The sequence below is a fragment of the Eschscholzia californica genome, unplaced genomic scaffold (assembly GCF_041429995.1).
Source record: "Eschscholzia californica isolate CP2 unplaced genomic scaffold, dmEscCali1.0.p SCAF_6, whole genome shotgun sequence".
Lineage (NCBI taxonomy): Eukaryota > Viridiplantae > Streptophyta > Magnoliopsida > Ranunculales > Papaveraceae > Eschscholzia > Eschscholzia californica.
In genome coordinates this window covers 26,502,094-26,527,876 of record NW_028238483.1, presented here as the reverse complement: position 1 = coordinate 26,527,876, position 25,783 = coordinate 26,502,094, and the positions used below count along the sequence as shown (strand labels likewise).

At 36.4% G+C, this 25,783-nt stretch overlaps 2 protein-coding genes, 1 long non-coding RNA gene and 1 other non-coding gene across 5 annotated transcripts; 3 read left to right on the top strand and 1 right to left on the bottom strand.

Moving 5' to 3' along the window:
- Positions 1-8,826: 8,826 nt before the first annotated feature.
- Positions 8,827-10,085, top strand: LOC147532984 (uncharacterized). The gene is made up of 2 exons (XR_015227969.1): positions 8,827-9,119; positions 9,732-10,085. It is a non-coding gene; the product is annotated as an uncharacterized LOC147532984 (long non-coding RNA).
- Positions 10,086-11,592: 1,507 nt separating this feature from the next.
- Positions 11,593-16,382, top strand: LOC147532983 (GTP-binding family protein). Of its 2 annotated transcripts, XM_086647884.1 has the most exons (10): positions 11,630-11,707; positions 11,939-12,469; positions 13,422-13,511; positions 14,186-14,334; positions 14,514-14,672; positions 14,762-14,828; positions 14,954-15,061; positions 15,151-15,290; positions 15,389-15,858; positions 16,315-16,382. In XM_086647884.1, exons 2-9 carry the CDS (start codon positions 11,939-11,941, stop codon positions 15,471-15,473), a joined length of 1,329 nt encoding a protein of 442 aa, XP_086504010.1. In that variant the 5' UTR covers positions 11,630-11,707; the 3' UTR covers positions 15,474-15,858; positions 16,315-16,382. The 2 variants fall into 2 exon arrangements, with proteins under 2 accessions (XP_086504009.1, XP_086504010.1); XM_086647883.1 differs by having other exon boundaries at positions 11,593-12,469.
- A 517-nt stretch (positions 16,383-16,899) lies between these two features.
- TRNAY-GUA (transfer RNA tyrosine (anticodon GUA)) lies at positions 16,900-16,988 on the top strand. Its single transcript is given in 2 exon segments — positions 16,900-16,936; positions 16,953-16,988. It is a non-coding gene; the product is annotated as a tRNA-Tyr (tRNA).
- Positions 16,989-17,530: 542 nt separating this feature from the next.
- On the bottom strand, positions 17,531-21,113 carry LOC147532981 (choline-phosphate cytidylyltransferase 1-like). Its single transcript, XM_086648040.1, has 8 exons — positions 20,760-21,113; positions 20,285-20,398; positions 19,174-19,269; positions 18,925-18,967; positions 18,648-18,803; positions 18,428-18,508; positions 17,965-18,075; positions 17,531-17,869 (listed from the first exon to the last, which is right to left on the bottom strand). Exons 1-8 carry the CDS (start codon positions 20,900-20,902, stop codon positions 17,699-17,701), a joined length of 915 nt encoding a protein of 304 aa, XP_086504166.1. The 5' UTR covers positions 20,903-21,113; the 3' UTR covers positions 17,531-17,698.
- Between the last annotated feature and the right edge of the window lie 4,670 nt (positions 21,114-25,783).

Below are 25,783 nucleotides of genomic sequence, written 5' to 3'. Positions count from 1 at the left end.
AGAGTTTATGTGCCTAATTACTTACATTCGATAAATAAAATAAAAGAAATTTTATTTTGTCCTTAAAATTTGGTTTGGTATTTTAAGAGACAGTCCACACGATAAAGAAAACGCTCCGAGTAGGCTTGTCAGATACGTGATCTGATGAATGAAACCCTACTAAGTGAACTTGGAGTGATTCATTATCAATTCCCTAGTCCAGGTCATTGCATGGACAACAATGACTCACGAAGACTAGTACGGGAGTCGATGGGATAGCGCAGTTTCATGGGCTATAGAAATAGTGTATTCGATTCGACTACGTGAGTGCATAATAGGGATTATACACTGGAATAACCCTCAACGTGAGAAGTTCATCCAAAGAATGATGAAATCGTCAAACTTCTCACAAAGACAAGATTGAAGAGATTCCTCAAAACATGAGTGCTCAGCTCATCTTATGTAAGGAATGTCTGACTTTGGTTCCGTTAAACGCCGCGCCGTAAAAGGAGGTTATAAAGGCGGATACTGGGAAGGACAGGATAGACATGAAGTTGAGTGGGAGCGCAAGAATGGATTATGTCCTCCTAACCATGTTAGGGTACAGTGTCCTCGGGCCACTTGACGAGCAACAACTGAAAATGCATGGCCGTGCTCAAATGGATTAAAAGTTAATCATTTGTTTTGACAGTTGTACTCGAGATCAAGAAAGTCTGAATGAGGTGACGTATCAGATGGGATACTAAGTGACATGGGAATCGAGCATTGTACTTGTTCTAAGTCCAAGTGGGAGTCTGAAGGAGTTGAAGGAGATGTCCTTCGACCAAGGTGACAATGCGAACAATTTGTCGGATAGGACAATTGATGTGGAAGATCATCAAGTCCGATTGATTTAGGGATCGTAGAGTTGTAGCTAGAGACCAACTACGATCGTCGAATTACAAGTAATTCGCGGCTAACTTCGATCGGATCCTACAACGGGTTACACATAAGAGTGACAAATTGATCTAGGATATGACTAGTGGGAGTGAGATATAATCATGGGAGTGTCCCATAAACATATCTCATAGGCCTAAAAGGAATTAGGCAAAGATAGTACAAAAAGGCCAAAAACAGGGTTTTTGGGCCTAGACCGGTTCGGGTACTTCTAGGACTCGGATTGGGATGAATTTTGGAGGGTTAGTTTCTGATATAATAAACATTATATCTGCCAATTTTCGTGGTGTTTGGGCACCTCCTCCTTAGGGAATTGAGAAAATATCAATAGTTGCTATTTTCGACTATTTCCCTAAATCTTATTCTAAAGGGTGTTTTAGGAAACCTAAAAGGAGGTGGATTCTTATTAGGGTTCTATATAAACACTCTTAGGGCAGAGAATAAGGTGTGGAATTTCTCTCTAAGCTTTCTTACTCTACCACATCAAGTAGAGAGGAGAAAGTGAGCTAATTCCCATTAACTATCTATCTAGTCAAGAAGAAAGGAGTTCTTCTTTTCAACCACCATTGGTGTGCTAGCTATACAACAAGGTGGGAGATCAAATTGTTTGCTCGTGTCCCAAGTAGAGGAGCTACACTTGAAGCTCTTGATCTTCTCATAAGCAATTGGAAAGGTTCGAGGGAAAACTAGCGAACAAGGTATTTATCTTTCTAGTTTTAATTAATGATTATCATAGGTTTATGCATGTGATCCTGGGAATACTAGTGTAGACATTAGATGTCTTAATTCCGCTATAAACACTAGTAGAAGGGTGTAAAACCCAACATCTAAATGATGAGGTTCCTATCTTCCTTTAGTTGAAACTGTTTTCAAGTTTCTCAGACTACAAGAGAAAGGTTTACTTCCTGATGACATCCCTAGTGGTTGTAAAGTTTGAACTCAAGAGATCAAATGAGTTCTTCTTTCAATATTGCGAGGTTGAGTAGCTCTTCATTCTACTCAGAATTAGCTCAGAAGAGATCACTCAAAACAACAAGGCTCAGAATCTCACATGGGTTAAGTCTCCACTAATGATCGATTAAGTTCTCTCAGAAAAGTCTACTCTTCACCTATCTAACACTCACATGGCTAGTGCACAGACAACCTTAAGACTCGAAATTCGTGGAAAAACCTTTAGCAAAAGTGTAGTACAACCAACTAGACTCTATGACCATTAACAAAAAAAAAAAAACAACTAGACTCACATTTTCAATCCAAAAATTTAAAATTTTGAAAAATTTTGAACCCTTTTGAATTTTTGAAATAAGGACTTAGCAAAAAATTCATTCCCCTATCCCCAAACTTAAACCGAACATTGTCCTCAATGTTTTGAAGACTATGTAAAAAAATAAAAGGGTGAAGGGAAAGATATTACCTGATTCGGAAGTCCTAAGCGTGGGTTGCCTCCCAGAAAGCGCTAAGTTTAACGTCTTCAGCCAGACGAAACAGATGACTCGAAAAAATAGAAAGAATTATACCTACTGGATTACAAAAGTGTAACTAACTGTAAACCAATAATCGATACATCTGTGGGTCCACCCAAAACAATAAGTTTTCAGTGAACAATAGTCTCACACTTAAATAAATTGGTGATAGTGTAGGTGAGACTATCAAAAAGGAAGGGCAATCCCCAAACTTAGACGACAATAAGGTCGTTAAGTTTGGTACTGCACCAGAGAGTGTACAAAGCGGATAGAAAGGGTCTTCATATGGATGATCGACAGAGGGAGTGAGTGTTTCAAAATCTACACATGGTCTTGAGGGACAAAATACAAAGCAATCTAGAGGACTATCAATGACACCCGGACTTAAACTAGGGTTCTCTAAAACAGGTACTTCGGGTTCCTTCAATGGAGAAACCCTACTATCAGACTCACAATCCCTAGAAGTCGAGTTAGATAGTCCTTCTATAATTTCTTTTATCATGTTATCATCGGTGTCCCTAAAGAATTCTAAATCTTCGCCTAAATCAGGCGAGTCAATCCTCTCATTTAGCAAATTGGTCAACCATGATTCATCATCCTCAGTTGAGTCAAACGACTTCAAATCATCTTCAACTCTAGTGAACTCTTCATTTTGTTCTGAATGGATTTCAAGTTCGATACAATGAGAGGATATCTCAATATTGGGCTCCATCGTTTCTGAGACTTTAGTCTCAATAACGATGTTGTCGGGAGAACTGTACTCCTCTAAAATTGTATCCTCGTCATCATAGTACACAGGACATTGTGGACCGTACTCTACATTCTCATGGTGATCTTCTTCTATAATACTAGTTGTTATTTCTTGTAGAGTTCTATAGGTATTGTCATTCTTTTCTTCTAAAGTCTGACAAAACTCGAAAGTACTCTTTTGAAGATCACTAACAGTTTGGGTCAATGAAGATGATCCTAAAGATGAAGAGTCAACCTTTTCACCGTTATCCCATTGAGGTTGAGACACGTGTGGAGCAGAAGACTCTCCATTAATCCTCCTTAGCGCACTCATAGTCTCTTCATGAACCTTCTTTAACATACTCATAGTTTCGGCCAACGAAGATGATGCTAAAGATGGAGAGTCAACCTTTTCACCGTTATCCCATTGAGGTTGAGACACGTGTGGAGCAGAAGACTCTCCATTAATCCTCCTTAGGGCACTCATAGACTCTTCATGAACCTTCTTTAACATACTCATAGTTTCGGTCAACGAAGGTGATGCTAAAGATGAAGGATCAATAGTTTCACCGTTATCCCATTGAGGTTGAGATACGTGTGAAGCATAAAATTCTTCGTTATAATGCATGTAAGAGTCATTAGTTTCAATGTTTTCCCATTGAGGTTGGGACACATTTGGAGCATAAGACTCTCTACTATAATGCATGTAAGATGATCTGTCAGGATATCTATAATATGGTTCATAACCTTCTTGAGGTTGGTAATAATCCCTACGACCATCATTATGCACATTGTCCCTAGGATGACTACTACGATTCTGCCCATTTGCTAAATACCACCATGGTAGATTTGAAGAACTCTCGTCCCTTCTGCCATTATGTTGGGACCACGATCTATCCATTTCTCATCAATATATATATATATTTTTTTTAACACGAAAACCGAGGAAGCACTACGAAGATCTTATAAAAAGTACCCACTAACAGGGGATTCGTGGGTGATTAGAGAAAGTTACCTCCCGTTCGAGACGGGCGACGACCTTTGCAGACGACCCGGGCCACTCTCCCCGCGAGTGTTCGAACCCGAGGCTTCGTTTGATTTTCGGTTACAATTTAAAAGCCCTCTAATTTAGGGTCAAAACTTTAATCCAAATATAAAAAAAAAACTAGAAAGTCTAAAGTCTCTCTCTCACCAAAAATAAAATAAAAAAAATAAAACTGTAAATTTCTTCTTTTCGACTCCTCCTCCTTGTTTGCGCCTTCTCTTTCGCTCCTTAATGCCCTAAACACCAAAAATAGAGAAGCAAGTCAAAGTGGCCAAAAATCAAAACTTACCAAAAATAAAAAATTTCCAAGATTAGAACAAATTTAAAACATAGTCCCCGGCAGCGGCGCCAAAAACTTGATGGGCCTAGGAAGTTTCCTAAATAGGTCTACACCCGCAAGTGCACGGGCGTCAAGTAATAGTTCCGGTAAGACCGGGTCGATCCGCAGGGACTAAGTGAAACCTATTCTAAGACTTGGAAATAAATCGGTTTTTCTTTGAAAATTGTTTTGGTGATTATAAAATCAAATACTGAAACAAAATAAATAAAAATGAACTCAAGGAACTCAAATGGGGGAGGAGTCTAGAGATCAGAATCCACCTTCACCTATCATAAATGATTTAACTCTTTTCTAGCATGATTCCATAATTTTTATAACTCAATATCTAGAAAAATAACCTTATCTAAATATCGGAAAATTGAACATTTTGAACAAATACATTCGGGACAAATTATGCTAAATTGAAATTCTAAATAATCCTATCCCAACTATCGCCTATCAAACGACAAGTATAAATCATCAAAGAGACTTACTTCTAAGTATGACCTATCAAGCTATAAGTATAAACGATGAAGTTACTAGTATTACTCGATGGAATCAATTAGGCATATTAAGCAATGAAGCACATTAATGAGAATCATGGCAAGAAAAAGATTAAACTATTTACTCATATTCGAAGCTTCATCTTTGTTCTAGAGAAACAAACTTGGTTACACATATTCATAGATGGTTTCATTATAAGAGTTAAGATAAAAAAAATAAGTAGAAAGAAATCACCCAAAGATAGGCTCCTTAACGATGGTGATGAACATTGATGTAGACGAAGAAGGTGAATTAATATTGATGAGATTCTCTCTCACAAAGAAAACTCAATAGAAATTCTCCTCTCAATCTCTCTTTACAATCCTCTCTCTGTTATCACAAAAGAAATAGAAGAACAAGACTCTTTCTGTCACTAAAATTATCTCTCTCTGCTCCTTTTCTCTCTCTACAATTCTGTTCTAACAAGAGAAAACAAAAAACAAAGTCTTCACTTTCTCACTCTATAACTCTCTATTTTCTATCTGAAACTCTCTTTTTCTCTCTTCTCTGTTCTAACCTGTTACATTCTTCTCCTTATCTCTCTTACAAATATTTCTTTAAAGCCCAGAGATAATAAGAAGAACAACTATCCAACTCCAACCAAGTCCTCTTCCTGTTCAACCCAAAGATCAGATCATCCCCTTCTCTGTTTCCCTTCCCTTTTATATGAAAATAAGAAGGTCCAAATAATAACCCAATCTCTCTGTAAAAATCCCGCAAATCAGCAACCAGAATATCTCTTGAATCCCATCTTCTTTGTTTCCATCTTTAAGAATATAACTTTCTCTGTTTCAAATAAAGAGTAAGGTGCTGTTTGTTTTTTAGTTTTTTCAGATCTGAAATCTGAATTGGAACCCAATTCAGATTTCAGATGTTTGTTTTTTAATTTAATAAAATCTGAAAAACTTGGCTGAATTAGAGTGAGGTCTGAATTGGCTGAAAAGTACCCTACATTTTTCAGACTTAAAAACAAGTCTGAAAATAAATGTCCATGGCTGAAATATGTTAAATGTCAATTATACCCCATAAATGAGAAACATTCTCATACTCAAATATTCTATGTAGCACCACCACCATCACCACCACCACTACCGCCGCCGCCGCCGCCGCCGCCGCCGCCACCACCACCACCACCAATCAAACACCCACTGCCACAGGTACAAACCACCACGACCACCACCAATCAGACGACCACCACGATAGGTATGAACCACCAAGAACACCACCACAGGAACACACCAGCCAGACCACCACCACCACCTGCCGGACAGCCACCACAATCACAAAATAAACACCACTGCATCAGGAAGCTTGGTTGTGGTGAACCATTTTCCGATCTACTGTTAGAAAGAGAGCGAGAGAGAGAGGGAGAGAGATAGAGAGATAGAGAGAGAAACAGGATATCGAAGTGAAAATTTCGTAACTAGGGTTTTTATCGAAATTGCTTGTTTGCTTTTGATCCAATAGGGTAGAGCTTATGTAAACACTGATCCCACTATTGTAAATCACAAAATAAACACCACTGCATCAGGAAGCTTGGTTGTGGTGAACCATTTTCCGATCTACTGTTAGAAAGAGAGCGAGAGAGAGAGAGAGGGAGAGAGATAGAGAGATAGAGAGAGAAAGCAACTGAGAAAGAGAAAGCGATTGAGAGAGAGAGCGAGAGAGACGAAACCTTTGTTGAATATTGTTACAGAGAGAGGGAGAACGATTGAGTGAGAGAGAGTGACTGTAGAGATGGAGAAAGAGGGAGGCAGAAACTAGGGTTTCTTGGAGAAAGAGGGGGGCAGGAACTAGGGTTTCCTGGAGAAAGAGAGAGAGAGGGTAATTAGGGTTTCAATTTCCTTTTATTTAGAAAAAGGAGGAGTACATAAAGCTTAAGGGGATGTTTGTTAAAAATACTATGAAATAAGGGTATTTATGTCAAAGTACAAATTCAGATATAGTGCTTCAGATAGGGAAAACAAACATTCTAACTTGTTAGACAATTAAGCTAATTCAGATTCAGCTAATTCAGTTCAGCCAATTCAGATTCAACAATTTCAGATTCAGACATTAAAAAAAAAACAAACAGCACCTAAGAGAGGTGAGGGATTGACTTACCAAAAAAACCGTTTGACTGAAATGAGATTCTGATTCAGTGTATTGCATGCGGTTTAAAGCAATGAAACAGTGCACCTTGCAATCGCTGGATGGAAGAGACTACATAGGAGCCGTTAGATTAAGAATGACACGGAGATGGAACACGAGATTGCCTGGATCATCCTAGCAGCCTAAGTTTAGATGTACTAGATAGAAATGAGAAACTTCCTAACACCCAATCAGAACTTTCTTAAATATTGCAATCAATCATGTTATCTCTTTAGAGCTCTCAAGGGCTGGAATTTGCTGCAGCTGGGGACATCAAGAAAATGAAGCACTGCCCACATGTTTACTAATCCACACGTGCTAAGCTTTTCAGCCGTCAGATATCTGTGGACCACCGTATTACATTGCTTCCCGTTACAAAGGAACATAAGCTGAGCTCAGATCCGAATGTAACCCGCTTATACCGTGCACGTCTAGATGCCCCGTATTCTCCCACTAAATATGTACCATGTGTCCTCCATCTAATACTTAGTCAACTGTCTTTGACCCAATCTTTGACCTAGTCTTTCTTGTTCGTCGGGACTCCGATTAGACTCCTGTTTTCGCCGTTGGGTTCGACTCAATGTCTAATTTCATCTGAGCATCAACATTGGCCAACTCACAAGACTATCATAATCTCCAAATGACCAGAATGCCCACAATTATGTCTTTCTCCCGTTTTTATCTATTTTTCGCGCACATTTCCGTAGAAGACACCTGGAAAGAGAAACAAGCAAATTATCAGAGTAAAGGCTCGAATTGGACTAACTAGTCCGAGTTATGAGACTCAGATGAGACATTTTCATGGCTCATCAGTACTGATATATGAAAAGTGTTGAAAGAACTATTTTGATTGATGGAAGGGTAGCTAGCCGCTTGAAAAACAAATGAAGATTTTATAGGTGCTACTTTAACTTGATTGTGCCACAAGATATGTGATTTGTGGAAAGTTTTGTAATTTGTTGTTTTTACTTTCTTCACTCTCGTAAGTAAAAGGATTAGCAAGGTAAATTTTTGTTAGTTCAACCAAATCCTTAAATCAAAGAGGATCCATTTGGGGAATTGATTTATAGAATGATCTTGAGAGATCTAATGGTGACCAACTCAAGCTCATACTTCACCATATGAGCTCGAGCTCATTGAATCACCTCTCATATTAGTGAATACTTTGAATATCTTATCTATCATGTTTACTTCATAGTCTATTTTTGTCTATTTTTCATAGTTTAATACCTCAATTGTAGAGCATTTGCACAATAGCTAAGATATTAAGGGCTCACAGATTTATTTTCTTCTTTTTGAGTCACTCAAACTTCTCTAGATATCAGGTGAATTCACCTTTGCAATTTCTTTCCCTCTCATAAATTACTCTATCTTCCATTCCATTTTCTTGTTGATTCCTCTATCTTTTAGTTCTCTTCTCTTAAATCTCTAATTTCTTTTATCTAATCTCTACTTGTCAAATTTAACCGTTTAATGCTAGTTTGGATGGTGTGAGATGATAAAATTCAAGGGAGAATTACTGAAACCCCCCAACTTTGATAATGCCTTTACTGAAACCCCCACTTTAATTAGTAATTACTGAAACCCCCCAACTGAAACCCCCCAACTCCGTTTGATTAAACAGATTTGAGCTGTTAGTGGGAGGGAAATTACTTAAATCTCCCTTTGCTAAATCCGGACCTGATAAAGTGAGCTGAAAATGGGGCGCCTTCGACAAAAAATAAAGGCGCTTATATCTTCTCCCTCACTTTCCCTTGTCCCAACCCAAATCGACTTCATCTCCCACCCCAAATCGACTACATCTCCCAACCCCAAATCGACTTCATCTCCCAAATCGACTTCATCCCCACATCGACTAAACAGTGAAGTGAAGTTCTTGGGGCTCTGCATTTCATTCTCTATACGTATACTCTCTCTCTCTCTCTCTCTCTCTCTCTCGGAGGACGGCTCAGCGAATTACTTTCCCACTCATCAGGTAGTAGTAGTTCATTCATCTTTTGTACAGAAAGTTGTCATTTTGTTCAGGTTAAGTGTTCATTCATCTTAATTTATCTAGTATTTTCGTAACCCTAGATACCATTTAACTCTGCTCAAATTAAAAAAGCCCAAGATAATCTAATAGTCTTTAAGGTTTAACCACTTTGAAATGTTAGTACAGTTGTAGTATACATGTTTGGTGAAATTCCTCAAACAAAAAGTGGAGAGGAAGTTCAGTATATATGTACATCCATACTTTCTATACTTGGATTATAACTTAAATAGCATAACACCTTATCTTAGCTTACAATATTGATTAGGTCTTTGAGTGGGTTGGAGCCTAGATGATTGATACCTAAATATTAGTATGTTTCAAAAATTCGTCACCTTGTAAAATTGGCATCCTGAACCATTATTCTGTTATCACCTGTAGCCCTCTAAGGATGTTTTAACTTCAATTCTAACTATATTTTGTTTCTTAGACTCACTTGCGGCCTTTCCACCATCTTCTTTTACTGCAAAAAGAAAAGAAGACATGTTGTTTAATGTGCGAGCTTTGGGCATAGTCTGATGTTGCTCCTCATCTGTTTTCTTCCTATGTAATTTGCAGGATTTGAGTGAGCTGTATGGTGGCAACCGGGTAGAGGTTGTGCGGAGCCTTCACTTGTTTCTTTCATCTCTGCTGGCATCCTTGTCAAAGAAACAATCGATCGGCTTGTACTCTTTGGATCTCTATTTTGGTACAAATCATGGTGTTATAGTCAAACTTCAATTTTAAGTAGTCCCAAATTTCTTTGCCCATCAATAATGTAGCAGCTAGTATATGTTGAGATTGAAAAGAATATTTACTTTGAAATCTTAGATGGATTTGTTTTGAAACTCTTAAAATCATCTCAGATGTTCTAATGGTTCCTTATATTGCTTCTTACTATAATCACAAAATAAAGAATGTATTAAAGGTGAATGTGAAAATATTTTGAGTGGGTTAGAGCCTAGATGATTGTTGGACTAAGCTTTAAAAATGGGCATCTAGGCGCCAAAGATTATACCTGTGTTGGCTAGGCACTGGTTTTGTTGGCTCGGATCATGTGGGTCCTTTTGATTATACAAACTCAGGTAGAATGGTAGGTACGTATGATTGTGTCATTGAGATAAAATATGACTTAATTCCAATTTAGTCTCATGGGGTGTTTCTAAGAGGTACTTATTTTGTAGAAAGAGAGAGAGAGAGAAACTATTAGTAGGGTTTGGTTTAATTGGTTTTACTTTTTACAGAGTCCCTCTTTAATTACTAATAAAAAATGGGGGGTTTCAGTAATTACTAATTAAAGTGGGGGGTTTCAGTAATTATAAATAAAAGTGGGGGATTTTAGTAAACGCATTATCAGAAGTGGGGGTAAAATGTAAGAGGGTAAAAAAGTAATATTGAAAATATCAAAGTTAAATCAAACGGAGTTGGGGGGTTTCAGTAATTACTAATTAAAGTGGGAGGTTTCAGTAAAAGCATTATCAAAGTTGGGGGGTTTCAGTAATTCTCCCAAAATTCAAAGTTCTCAATCTTAAAAAGTTACGGATAAAAGTGTCAAAATCCTTAATCCAAATGTTACATCTAGGGGAGTTTGTAGAAATAAAGGCATCTGCAATCAGGAAAAGATTTACTCAAAAAATGTTAGCCGATTATATACCAACGTCATACATTAAGTTTTCATTAATTTGCAATTTTATATCTATATTTACATACTTTCAATTTATTTTTATTACTTTGTTTATAAAGATATTTTTTGGCTCTCACATTTTAGTTAAACAACAACGTCGATTGAAGTTTGGCACCAGACCCTCTATAATGTGCCATGCACGATCCTGACAACCCCCCCCCCCCCCCCCCCCCCCCCCACCCCCCCCCCCACCATACCAAACTTACTTACAAGACTCCCATCCCTCCAGACCAGACACCTAATAGGACTCGATTATTTACCAACTATCATTATCTATATATATAAATAGTTTTGGGATTAAGCTTAAATTTAAGCATGGATGTAGAGGCCTATGAGTTTGGGCTGAGGTTACCCAATTATTTACTGTTTTTTTGAATATGGACTATGTTCTACGTTAGTTATTACATGAAATTGATACATCATCAAAACGTGATAAGTCCGATAACGGCCGAAGTTAAACTACAAATAAAAAAGGCCTAAAATCCAAAAACATAATAACGAGTCTAAAGTCCAACAAACTTATTACGTACACTTCTATTAACCCAAGTACAATAACCAAATATTTCACCCTCTTCATAATAAAGACGCCTGAAGACCAACAAACTAATTACTTGTATCTTAAATTTGAAGTTTGTAGTTCTAGCATATAGGCCCAAGTAAGGGAGAGTGTGTGTTATCTGCCAAAGCCCATTCGACTTGGGCCGAGGTTACCCAATTTTCTTGACACTAACAGTCCAAGCCCAGTGGGCTTGTTGTAGTTTGAAATCAGTCTCCTGTCTCTCTCTCTCTCTCCTTAGCAGTTAGCCCTAATCGACCAAAAATAAGTGAGTGAGAGCAAGAACCGAAGAACCCTCTTCTTCTTCTTCTTCAGGTTAGTTCTAGTGTTCATCTGTATTTAGGTCTCATTTTGTGGTATACTTATGCTTTAACTCATATTCTCTTTTTATAGAGTTTGAGCAAAAAAACAGAAATTGGTAATCCACCCAAACATATAAAAATCCATTTTTTGGATTGTTTTGATATTCATATGTATTTAGGGCTGATTATATCTAAGATTGTGAGTCTGATTTAGTGTTTTTGATATTCATGTTTTGATCTTGAGATGAAAGCTTTGAGAAGTTTCAGATTTCTTAAACCCGTTTCTTCATCTTCTTCTTTAAACCCTCAAAACCCCCATCTTTCAACTTCTTTCTATCTCTTCCGCTTTTACTCAGCTCAACCTCAAACTGAAGATTCAACCCATACAGTAGAAGATGATGAATCTCAACCTCCTGCCTTTGATAGCAGAGATTATTCATTCCCAACACTAGATTCCAATTCCTCTAATAAAACTTCACAACAACAACAACAACCAACATGGGATAAAGCTTATAGAGCAAAAGCTGATAGAGTTATCTTTGGAAAAACTAAACAGAAATCGGTTTCTCATACAAATGATGATGATGATGAGAAAGAAAATGAAGAGAGAAGAAGAGCTAATCTTCTTGCTAAAGCTTTGCTTCAAGCTGCCTTGGAAAAACCTGATGATGTTGAAGAAGAAGATATGATTGTTAAAGAAGAAGATCAAAAGTCTTTGTCTGTTGGGATTATTGGAGCTCCTAATGCTGGCAAATCTGCTTTGACCAATTTCATGGTTAGTTTCTTTAAATTTTTTTTTTACTAACTGTTTCAGTGTTAGGGTTTCTATAACTTGATCCAATTCTGCAATTAATGTGTTGTTTTGATGAAAGTAGGAAATGGGTTTTTGTTGTTTTAGTCATAGTTTTATTTCCGATGTGAATTTGGTCTTACTATAACCAACTGTTAGTGTTTGTTCCAAATGGTTTGATTGGGGAAGTTTGAAGTGGTTTATTTGGTTGTCATTCATTATGAAAATGTTTGTGAGAAATCCACTTAAGTACTTAACTTACCTAAGAACCAAATTTGAGATTAATTGCCAGAAAACCTAATGTTAGAATACCTCAGTAATGTTTACCTACGAGTGGAGTGTGACGACGAAGCTGAAAACAAACCTTGCTTATTTATTTGAGTCCCAAAGATGTATATGAAACAAAAAATTTAGAAAGAGATTGTGACTATAATTTGGATGAAGTATGAAATGCACGAAAAGAGGTATATTAATTTGTGGTTCATATACTCATGGTTGGCTAATAATCTATGAGGGCTATCAAATATGTATCATGGGCATCGGTGATTCGGTTCTAGGTGTCAGTTACTCTGAGTAGAAAAGAGCTATTATATGGTTATACAATCATAATTCACACACACACACACACACACACACATATCTGTGTGTGTGTTTGTTTGTGCAAGTACACTCGAAGAGTCGAAGGTTACATACAGAATCTTACTTAATTCCCTCGGAAGTGACCAGAATATCAGGCAGGAGCTTCCGAGGCCCCAACTATTCGAGTGCCTGACGTGGCAAGTAAAGCTAAAAATAACTACTGATACCCGTGTGCAATTGAACATTATGTCGCTGACTACATTGAGTTCTGTTTGTTTACTTTTATACCCTTGTGTTTTTGTTTTCTTGGTATTATTTTAGACATATATGTATGATTTCTTACAAAATTTTGGTTTAGGTGGGGACTAAAGTTGCTGCTGTTTCACGCAAGACTAATACGACCACACACGAAGTTTTAGGAGTGATGACGAAAGGGAACACTCAAATAGTAAGTGCATTATCTTATTTCGTCAATCACATCTCGTCTTATGCTCAAGAAGTCCGGATTTAAATTCTCTGAATTGAATGACTTGTGGCCGAAGCCCTTCGATCATGGCATAAAGTGTCTTTTCTTCACCGTCTCCATAAATATGTTTTTCCATTGGAATTAACATGGCACCATAACTATTGTCATGGTATTGAATTTTGGCCAAACAATCACTATTTGAAATTCTTACAACTTCATCTTCTCTTTCTAGGATTGAACACGACCTAAGTTATGTGCCAATTAGATTAAGCATAATCACATGTTCCTTCGTCTTGGATGGAGGAGACTTCGTCCAGGCTGCACCCAGATTTGTAGGGCTAGGTTGACTAAATACACGAAGCACGGATTATAATTCTGCTTACTACTTTAAGAGCTCTTGAAAGTAAAGTGACCTGCTTGTTCATAAGTGCAATACAAATGCTGACCTCTTTGTGTAGGTATGCTTTTAATCTTAGTCCTAATAATGGGATCACTAGTAATACTTCCTGTTATTCTGAAATAAATTTCATAACTTCCATTAAATTTAAGTTTTTTGCATTGGTGCATTATAGAACTAAACTGTCCAGTAGTTCTGCCCGTAGTTTCAAATAATCTACTTAGACAATTTATATTGATTACTTGTATGCACCATGCAGTGCTTTTTTGACACGCCAGGATTAATGTTAAAGAGTAGTGGTCATCCCTATAGAACTGATGTCGGAGTCCGGGTAGAAAGTGCTTGGAGCTCAGTTGATCTGTACGATGCAATTATAATTATTTTTGATGTCTACAGGCATCTTACCATGTAAGATATGATTGTCTCAACTCTTTCATTTCTGCACACAATATCCAATTGATCTCTTCTTAAACTTTCATTTTCCGAAGGTATTTGAAATGTGACCTATTTACTCATACTTATTTGTTTTTTATGGTGAACCACTATATCTGGCATCTGTCGTTGACTTTAAATTTACACATATGTAGGCCCGACAAAAGAGTGATAAGATTGATAAAACATTTAGGAGCTGAGGCACACCCGAGACAAAAGCGAGTTCTATGCATGAATAAAGTTGATTTAGTTGACAACAAAAAAGACTTGTTGAAAGTTGCCAAGGAATTTGAAGATCTTCCTGGATACCAAAGGTTGGGTTATTAATTTTGTTTAATTGTTGGTGATGCTCCTGATCTGCTTTTCTTTCCTCATGTTCGTGCTTTTATCTTCATATTTGTAGATATTTCATGATTTCTGGGCTGAAGGGATCAGGAGTAAAAGATCTTACTCGATATCTGATGGAGCAGGTATAAACCTTTTATGGCTTAACTCTTCATTGTTGTGACTTTCGATGCTCCGTTGTACGATTTTCTTCCCACTTGTGTACGTCACCTGGCATGGATACCTTAATTTTTGTCTTATTAATGATTAGGCAGTTAAGAGACCGTGGGATGAAGACCCTACAACCATGACCGAAGAGGTTATGAAAAATATATCACTAGAAGTTGTCCGTGAACGGATGTTAGACCATATTCATCAGGTATCTTTTTATCTTCTCTCCATGTTATTTATAAGGAAGTTGCTTTTCCCTCAAAATGAGCTTATTCCTAACTTCCATTCTCGTTTCAGGAAATTCCTTATGCTTTGGAACATCGCTTATTCGATTGGAAAGAGTTGAGAGATGGTTCTCTTAGGATCGAACAACATTTTATAACTCATAAACAAAGTCAACGGAAAATCCTTGTTGGAAAGAATGGATCTAAAATAGGGTAATTAAATATATATTGATTAATGTTGTCTTGCAAAATTAATATAGCTCAATTACCGTGAACTTATTAGCTTAACAAGTTAGGTGTGATAACTTCAGGAGAATAGGTATGGAAGCGAATGAAGAGCTGAGATCGATCTTCAAGAGAGATGTGCATCTAATACTTCAGGTCAGAGTCACATGAAGTAATCCAATTTGGATGATATCCAAACGTTTGCAGTCAATCATTCCTACACTCTATCTGGTTGCGCCGTAGTTGTGACAAATTCAGGTGAAGTTGAAAGCCATCTACATACGTGAAGATCTACTAGTTAATCAAAGTGAAAGAACGACGAGTATGGATGGTTTAGGTGGGGGTGTGTATTGAGATCGAAACATATCCATACTACAAATGGGTTCTTATAATCTCTTTTTCTTATTGGGCTATTCTCGGAACGATGAAGCTCAAGTTTGCTCTTGTTTTTGTTATGTCTTACTTATGTGGACGTCAAGAAATAATAATGTTCATTTTATTTACCATGCTCTCCTGTTATTTTGTATGTTTTTTAAAAATTGAAAGTTAATTTATGGTGTGTTTGGATGACGGAATCATGAATCCGCGGATTCATGAGTCCTTGGGATTCATGATTCCACGGATTCATGAATCCTAGTAATATTTTTTGGCTTGTTTGGCAACTAAGAATCCTATGGTTTATTATTATTTGAGTATTTTTAAACGTCTTTAGAAAAAATATGATTTTTGAAAAAAATAATGATTTTGAAAAAAAAATAATGATTTTGTAGAAGGAAATACTTTTTTGATGATGTTAAGTTTGAAATTTAGGTTTATTAATCCAAAATCCTAACAAATCCTAGGGGGTAGGGTGGAATTTTGGTCCAATACAAATTTTGGAATTAGGAATCCTTAGGATTCAAGAGTCCTAGGATTCTTGGTAGCCAAACAGACCAAGGATTCATGATTCCTACTAAATTCCACTTTTAATAGGAATCCTACTTAGGAATCCTGCAACCAAACACACCATTAGTGAAATTTGAATATTGTACTTTTTTTTATCTAATTTTTCTTGAATGATTAAGAGAATTCTGCAGCTTATTCTTTTCTTATCTCTCTTTATATGCCTCTATGTCCTTTACTAGCACTCCCCCTTTCTCTTTTTTGTGTCATCTTTTGTTTTTTCCTCTGTCAATTTCCTCTTTATATGCCTCTATGTCCTGTACTTTGTTGAGAGTAGATGGCTTTTATGTTTGGATTCGAAATAACTCTTTCTCTGTTTAGAAACGAAATAGGAATTTATTTCTATGAAGCGTCCATCAATGAGAACATTCAATCAGAAATATAGGCAAGAATATGAGAACATTCAGTCAGAAATATAGACAAATTCCTGCGTAACTTGAGGAAATGAAATAAACAAACAAAAAAAAACGGCACGTATACTGTACTTCTGCTACAATTTTCTCCCTATTCTCTTTTGATATTATAATAGCTAATACAGTATTGTTTCAATTGGGTTTCTTTAAATAAATTGTTTTGGCATAGTTGGATTAGTATATTGTGGTTAGAAACTGGCTTTACATATACAAATAGAATTAATTCGTTAACATTTCACAAACCGACCTTAGCTCAGTTGGTAGAGCGGAGGACTGTAGTTGTTTCAACAGATAAATCCTTAGGTCGCTGGTTCGAATCCGGCAGGTCGGATACTTTTTTTTTTTTTTCTTTTTGATTCTTTTTTAAAAAGTTCATCTATGAATCTTTCTTTTTAATTCTTTTTTAAAAAGTTCGGCTATGATGGGGCGACAGCTAATCAATCAAGGCTATAGTCGACAGCGAGCTGAGGAATTATTAGAGGTGTGGTTGGGTTTTCTCTCATGTGCCATTATGCAAATCGAGAGCCATCCAAAGCAGATATCGTACGATCTAGAGATAAAACTAAGAGCAATCTGCAATCTAAATTTTGGCTTTAGAATTGGTCACATTTAGGGGAAACTCTAAGCTGATAATTGGCACTGTCAAAGCTAACACCACCAAAAAGGACGAAGCCGATTGAACCAGCTTTAACAATCTTGCTGTGAATCGATCAGCCTGTTTCCTAAGAACTTCTAAAGTTCAGTCAACACTTCCCAAGTCCTGATGATATATGATCTATCACCAATTCATATATCTTGTAGCTGAATAGCATCCACAATCGCTAACAATGCAGGTACGACCCAATTTAGAAGTTATTATACAGAGTAGAGTTCGTAACACGGTAATATTATATAATAATGGAAACATGTATTATACATAATAAAACCTCAACCCCGAAGATTTCACATACTGATCATTCCTTTTAACCAACTTCCATCCATTGCTATATAACACAATCGTTTTTTTGAAATGGTATATTCCAACAAGAGATAGTGGAATTTTTAAGTACCTCTTCCCTTGTTATCTTCTTCTTCTTCTTCATCATCGTCGTAATATTCTTCATCATCGTCGTAATATTCTTCATCTTCATAATAGTATTCTTCATCGTCAGATGATATATCACCATTGACAAGTTTTAGCTGTACTTGAATTCTGTCCCTTATGGCAGTTCCCTGAAAATAACCACAATTCTGGATTAAGCGAAAGAAGGAATCTATAATTTCAGGAGTCGACTTTTAACAGAAAAAAGAGGAAAAGGAAAAGTTACCATTTGATGGAAACCTTCCTCGAACCTTCCAAGGAAACCAGCAACCCAACGATCAGCGTTCTCCACCCACTCGTTACGAGTCATTTCAGCAGTTTTTGCAACTGTTTGTATCTGCAACGTTTTGATCGAGAAACATAATCATAAAATTTCAATGGGTTTCTTGAGTAAGTCAATAATACAAAGAGTTAAAGATAATGAATTCTAACTGTGTATCAAGTCACAAATGAAGCCGTATCTAATCCCTAATCGCTATTCATATCATCTCGAGGAAACAAGGCATCATCAGTTCAACTGATTTGGCGGAAGTTGCATTTTATTCCGAAGATGAAACCACACACACGCTTCTTTTCTTTCTTTTTGTTACTTTTTCTTCTATCAATAAACTCATGCACACAATGCATACCTATTTCCACCTACAAACTACTCAAACCCATAAACGAGTAATGAAGGAAACACATTTTACCTTCTCTCCTACTTTTTCTTGGTGTTCTTTTGCTTTATCCCGCAACTTCTTCAAACCCATGTTCACTCTTAGACGCTTTTCCTGATAATTAAGAAAACCCGAAATGAAAATCTTAGTTTGGAATTGAATTGTGAACAAATCCAAAAAAGAAATGCTTTCTGGTTGACATATTATAAATTATTGTAAGGACTAAACAATGACGTTTATGAAAGATACATGCCTTCACATAGCTAACATTTAGATCCTTTCGTGAATAACCACGATCAAGATTGCGCATAACGTACTCATTGAAATCTTTAAGAATTCTCATGATAATATCGGATGTAGAAATTCCGTCGGTACGTTGTGTTTCCTTAAATTTTCCAACCGCTTTAACCTGCACTGATTGACTCAAATTGAGCATGTCTGGACTAGAAATAGCGAAACGGAAGGAAAAATTAAAATCAATACAAAGAAAGAACAGAGGCACCAAAATGGCATCATCGATAATAACTTACAAATTCATATACGTCTTTTCCAGCTCCACTTGTATCAGCATAACTGAATATATTTCATGTCAAGAATAAATTACTATCTGAAAACACAATTGGAGCTACTTAAATTGTACTTATCAACATGAAAAGGGGTTTTTAAACTTGTAATTGTTTCCAATCTATGAATATGTGGAACCAAATTTTAAGAACATAATCAACCAAAACTTTAGCTTTCACTTGTAAATATGTGCATAATGGGCAGATTAACCTTACGGGAGAGAATCGTGAGCAACATAATCAATTTTATGATCATCAAGAAACTCCTGAGTGATAACCCACGGGGCATCTGGAATAACTTCATCGACCCACCTGCCAATAAACCAACAGAATGAAGAATCAATCAAAAGACACAATTAAGGGGGTTTCATTCCAACCATGATTTTCACACTTTGTAGAAAAGGTGGCCCAACCTGAGTAAGATATTCTAGGGAACTTGGTTACTAGCTTGAGTAGTACCAATCCACAAAGTCAAAAGTTATTGGCAATGAACGGAAGTACCTATACATTATGAGTTAAACTAGACACTAGATAAGAGGAAAAAATGCATCCTGATTTGACAACATTTACTTAATGTAACGATAATGTCGGCTTATACCTCAAATTAACTTTTAGTTCATATAAAACCATTCCACCTATGCCTTTTGAGTAAACTTCCCAATAAGGCAAAAAGAGAAATGACATCCCAATTTGATCATATTTACTTAATAAAACTATAATGTGGGCTTATAATACATTTTAACTTTTAGTTCATATAAAACCACTCCACCTATGCATTTTGAGTAAAATTTACAATCAAACAAAAAGAGAAATGAGATCTCCATTTTAATCAAATCTTCATATCATGTTCATCCTACTCGAATCATACAAAATCCTTCTTTTTATGTTTCGACCAGACCAATGTTTTCAAATATGTTTTTTTACGCCTGAAGGAGGATTGCTCTCACAAGCGAGGCGACTCCTTGAGACGTACACCTCTATGCGTAAAAGGCATAAACTATTTTTTTGTAAGAAAAACTTAATCAATTATGTATAAACATAACATAATTTTTCTACTTTACTACCATAATATGAAGTCCTAAGTGTTTTAACAAACAAAAACATTAACATTTTTGTGTCGCCCAACAACTCAAAAATAACAAGTGACTTCAGGCAAGCAAGTTTTATTCTTGAGTTCAAATATATATGCCTCGAGGCACTAGGTGACCGCCTCGCCTCAAGGTGTACGTGTACGCCTTCAAAGTTTAGACTTCCATCGATATCTATCACTCAATCGCTATATATATTCGTAGACATAAAAGAAATTGACCAAGAAAGAAGAACTTACCTACAATGGCGAAGAGATTCGTAACGTTCAGATTCATTCATGACAGTTTTGCCTTTAAATTTGTGTGTGACTTCATCACTACAACATCCAACGAGGAGATAGGTATTTGGAAACCTATGTGATTTTCAAAAGCAAAATAAAAAATTCATCAATACCCTTTATGCATTAAGATGTTAACAACAACCCCACAACTTCAAATTACAATAAAATGCAAAGAACACATAATGATCGAATGCCCCATCTTGAACCCCCAAAAAAAGTTAAATTTCAATACTTCAACTTTTATTAGAACTAGTACTTAATAAGTTTATATCTCGATCCGCACCAGGAGGAGAGAAAACAAAAAAGAAGAGGAAAATCAATTGGAGATTTAAAAGAAAGGAAGTCATATTAGGCATTAATTAGAGTAACCCAAATTAGGAAGATGAAATCAAATGAAGATTTGAGGAGTTAGAGAGAGAGAGAAGAAGATTACGATTTTTTAGCTTGTTCAAGTGATTTAGCATGACCGGAATGGAAGAGATCGTAGATTCCATCGGCGTAAACACGAAGAGGGCGGTCGGTAGATGGATCGGTAACACAACCACCGTTCATTGTTTCAGCCTTTCCGGTCTCCATTTTTCTCTCTCCTTTTCACTCAGTCCTCTGCCTGCCTGCGTTTTTACTTCTTTTTTTTTCTCGTGGTTTGTACCTCGTTGCGTTGGTTTGTTCTATTTCGCAAAACCCAATGACCAAACTCTTTCTTCCTCTACAAATTTCAACTTCCTTTCGTTTTCCATCTAATACCAAGTTAAAAAAAAAAAAAACAAATATTTTAACAAGTCAACTCACTGTGATTTATTCAAACAACAATTATATTTGGTTGTTTAACTCGTGGGAGGTCTCACCTTTGATTTATAGAAGAAGTGAATTTCAATTTTTATTGAACTTGAATTATCAAGTTATATATAACATAGTTGGGTCTTAGACCGTAATTTAATTGGATTTAGAGCATTTCCAATGCAAGACTGAAGAGAAACTCTAAAAATCTTTTGTCAAGTGTGAAAAATGGATCTCTAGATAATCTCTTTCCTATTTAGCCATTTAGAGACACTCTATTGCAAAACCTTCTCCAATGCAACACTCAAGAGAGACTCTAAAAACTTATATTTGGTTTAAAACTAATTGATTTGTTTATGTGACACTTAGAGATCCTCAAGAGGAGACTCTAAATTTAGAGTGTGCTCTTAAGGATCTCTAAAATAAATTTTGACACATCACTTTAGAGATTCACGTTGAGTTTTGCATTGGAGATGGATTTTAAAGAAAAACTCTAAAAAATCCTATGTGACACTCTAAGATTTAGAGTTTGAGTGTTGCATTGGAGATACTCTTAGACTCGTTTTTGTAAGAGTTTAAATTTGATCACGCCTTAAAGGGATTGAGTTGGTCGATCAAGATGGACAACATATTTAGAGAAAAAAACTTTTTAGGTTTATTCTAATTGTTTGCATTCCGTCCACACGGTTGGTCAATTGGATGTAGGAACATAATTATTTATCTAGAAATATGTCGTGCGGTAATGCCATAAAGATATTGTCTCACCCATCACGAGTAAGTATTTTATTTATTTTTTGTATTAATGATATTATTGTTTAAATGTGTTATTTTTCTGGAATCTTTTAACTAAAATTATAGCAGAAAATAATACAAGAGTATACATCATCTTAGTGTTGCTTGTTGAACCAGGTCAGTTTGAGCCCAGCCCGTACGATAGCGGGCCAGTCCAGGCAGTCCTAGTAACCCAATCCTGAGTTAGGCTTGATTTTGAACATGACAGGTCAATCTGGTCCGACCCGTCTCAACTTCTCTTTTGAGACACTTATAAGCATTTAGAATACAGGAAATTGGGTCGGAGGCCCAATTTCTTGTATTTTTTGTTAAAAAGACAACCCATCTTTTTAACTAGCTAGGCCCCAAGTAAGTTATAAAAATAGGCTTGAAGGACATTTTTAAAGGCACCAACTTTTTAAGAGTCAAAAATACCCTTCATTCAATTAGAAATACCTAGTAATAATCTAACTAATAAATCAGGAACTTCAGTTTTTCTCATGAACGAACCAAGTTGGATTGTCGACGCCGATTAAAATTTCTGGGGTTTGAATCGATTTTGGCTATAAGATAGGTTGATGTTTTTAGGTTTTGGTGATTTAATATATTTGCTTGTTATTTGAAGAGGCTTTTAAGGGGTTTGATTTAGTTTTTGGTTCTAAATTCTAGAGAGAGAAATTTTATATACTTTCAATGGAAGGAGAATTTGATAGTGTTTCAAGGTATAATCCAACTTCTTCATTGTTTTATTTTCATTGAGTTATGAATGATGGATGACAATTTGTTAGTTTTGATGTTTATGTTCAAACTTATTTGTTGGATTTATATGGAAGTTGTGAAAGTATAGTTGATGCAAGCAATGCGTTTGATAAAATGCTTGAAAGAGATGTTGTTGCTTGGAATGCAACGTTAGTTGGTTATACAAGACGTAGGTTGGTTGAAATAGCTATAAAGTTGTTAGATGAAATGCCTGTGAGAAATATTTTTTTCTTGGACAATCATGATTGGTATTTATGTTCAAATTGAGAATTTCATGAAAGCTTTGGAAGTTTTTCGAAGAAAAGTAAAATGATGGTGCTAGAGCTTATAAAATGACTATTATGAATTTGTACGGGTTTTAGCTAGTTTTTCGATACAACATTCTATTAGACAAAATATAATAATTTGTAAAAAATTTCATGTTAAATCAATTCAAAAACTAATTTGCAAACCATTTGCATGGCATTGCAAGGTGTTTGCAAGGCTCTGCAAAGTGTTTGCAAGGCTTTGCAAGGCTCTGCAAGGTGTTTGCAAGGCTCTGCAAGGTATTTGCAAAGCTTTGCAAGGCTCTGCAAGGTGTTCGCAAGGTTGTGCAAGGTATTTGTAAAAGTCATGCAAGGTGTTCGCAAGGCTCTGCAAAGTTTTTGCAAGGCTCTGGAAGGTGTTTGCAAGGCTTTGCAATTTGTTTGCAAGGCTATCCAAGGTGTTTGCAAAAACCATGCAAGGTGTTTGCAAGGCTCTGCAAGGTGTTTGCAAGGCTTTGCAAGGCAGTGCAAGGTGTTTGCAAGACAGTGCAAGATGTTTGCAAGGTATTTTCTTACACTAGGGTTAAGTTGGTATTTTTACTGAAATTGAAAATTACATAATTGCCATCAGGGAGGTGAAGCCTAAAATACTTTGATGAATCCTTTTTAACCAAAATCATAATTTCTTAGGGAGTTTTGGCCAAATTCCCCTTTAGAATAAGTCTAATTCATTTATGCACTTACAAGTATTTACGTCTCTTTGTTTTTTTTTTGGCATACTTAATAAACAAAGAAGGGGGTTTCTTGTTAAAAGGGCCTCCCATTGAAAAACACTCCTCTTATCTGGGTTTTTGGTTGTAAGCCCCCATTCTAAAAAGCACCCCTACTATACAGTTTGACCTAATGATAAAGTTAACGCCGTTATGTCACTATTAAGTAAAAATTAGTTGAGTTAACTCAACTGTTCCTTCCTTCCTTCCTTCCTTCCTTCCTTCCTTCCTTCCTTCTCATTCATCCTTTTCTTCATCAACTCATTCATCTTCTATCATCTCTCGCCCTCTCTAATTTCGGTGAAAAATTGTAGTGATAGCATCAATCTCTCTCTTTCCGCCTCTCTTTGTCACCATGTAATATTTGTGTGATTCATGGGCAAAAAAAAAAAGTTGAATTTCCCCTAGATTTCGTGTTTTTGATTTCTTCAAATAGAATAGTTTGAATGCTCCACTCAACTTATTAGGAAGGTTTGTACGGTTATTTGAAGACATTATTTGAAGTCTATTTCGTCTGGTGTTCTTTTTTGAATGAACAGGAAAACAATTGAATTTCAAGCATACCCTAAAATATCATATTTTTTGTGGTTTTATGAAGTTAATATTGATCATCTCATATTTGTACTTCTTTTATGTATGTTTGTATTACTTTTGATGTTTGAAATCACTTGTGATTTTAGCGTTTTAAGTTTTGATTATTAAATTTTAGGTTCGGTCAAACGGGAGTTGAATTTGATATGCCTATGTTGATATTGTCTTCATCAACTCCATACAAGCCCACCAATTTTTTTAGTAACCTCTCTTAATTGTGTTAAATTCGGTGAGTAAATGTCGAAATGGTGTTTATATTTCGTCTCAAGGACACAAAATTTAACCCCAGTATAAAGATAGGCTACTCGAGTGGATTCCTTGTGTTTATATGTCTGGCCCCAACCCCCAAATATTAGATATGTATTGGTTTTTCCTTACCGAATTTGTGATTGTTCCATTGTTTCTTTAAGTTTAAATTGACTTTGTTCTTAAGTATTGTTTTATCAATGTCTAATGCATCTCCCTTCATTTGGCTTAATCTTAGTCATGGTCATGTCCCTCTCACGGAAAGTGAGAAAAAGATGAAAGAAGAAACTAGAAAGAAGCAAAGGTACGACCCCTCGACCAATGAAACGGGAGAGTCGTCTAATAGGGCAAAACGGTACAACTAAGAAGAAGGTAACATGTCCTATGTTACTGGATCGGTATGCCCGAAGCAAATTTTTCTCTTACCATTTTGGTAAGACCCTACCCTTTCCATCTTAGGTTTCATGCTCTTTTATTTTGGAGTTAAATTCGGTATGGTCTAATTGATGAGACGTGAAAATGTCTCATTTGACTCTCTTAACTCCGGTTAGTTAGTCCAGTTCGAGCTGTTACTCTGATGATTTGCTTGGTTTTCTTTCTCAGGTGTCTTTTGTGGAGTTTAGGGCGAAAAGAAGATAAAAACGGACACAAGAGGGGCATTTTGGTCATTTCTTGATTCTGTAAATTTTGGCAAATGTTGATGCTCGGATGGATAGTATAGTCCAAGACGGTCCCGTAGGCGAAAACGGAAGTCAAATCGGAGTCCGGATGAATAAATTAGAGCAAGTCAAAGTTCGGGTCAAATTTGGTATACTAAAAGTCAAGAGGGACACGTGGCATGCATCCGGCAAGAAATCGAATGGACCAGGAAATGCGCGGGCTACTTTCTGTCACGTCCAGAGGTACACCAAGCTATACGCGTGACCCGGACAGCCCAACCCGACTCGATGACGTCAGCTGACGTCATCGTCATCTTCTTCCTTTTATTAGAACCGAGAGCTGTTCTTCTTCAAATCGAGATTTTTCAAACAGAGAAAGTTTCTCTATAGAAACCGAGAGAGAAAAGGAAAGAAGAGAGAAGAAAGGAAAGAAGAGAGAAGAAAGGAAGGAAATGATGAAGAAGGAAGGAAAATCTAGAGAGAGAGAGAGAGATATATTCTCTCGGCTGAACTTGATAAAAGAGAAAAACAGAGCCATTGTGGTGGAGATCTCGGTGGGGGATCAAATCATCTTCTCAAGCTCAAATGAAGAAATAGATTAGAGAGAGAGAAGAAGAAGAGGGAGAGAGTTGTCATCAC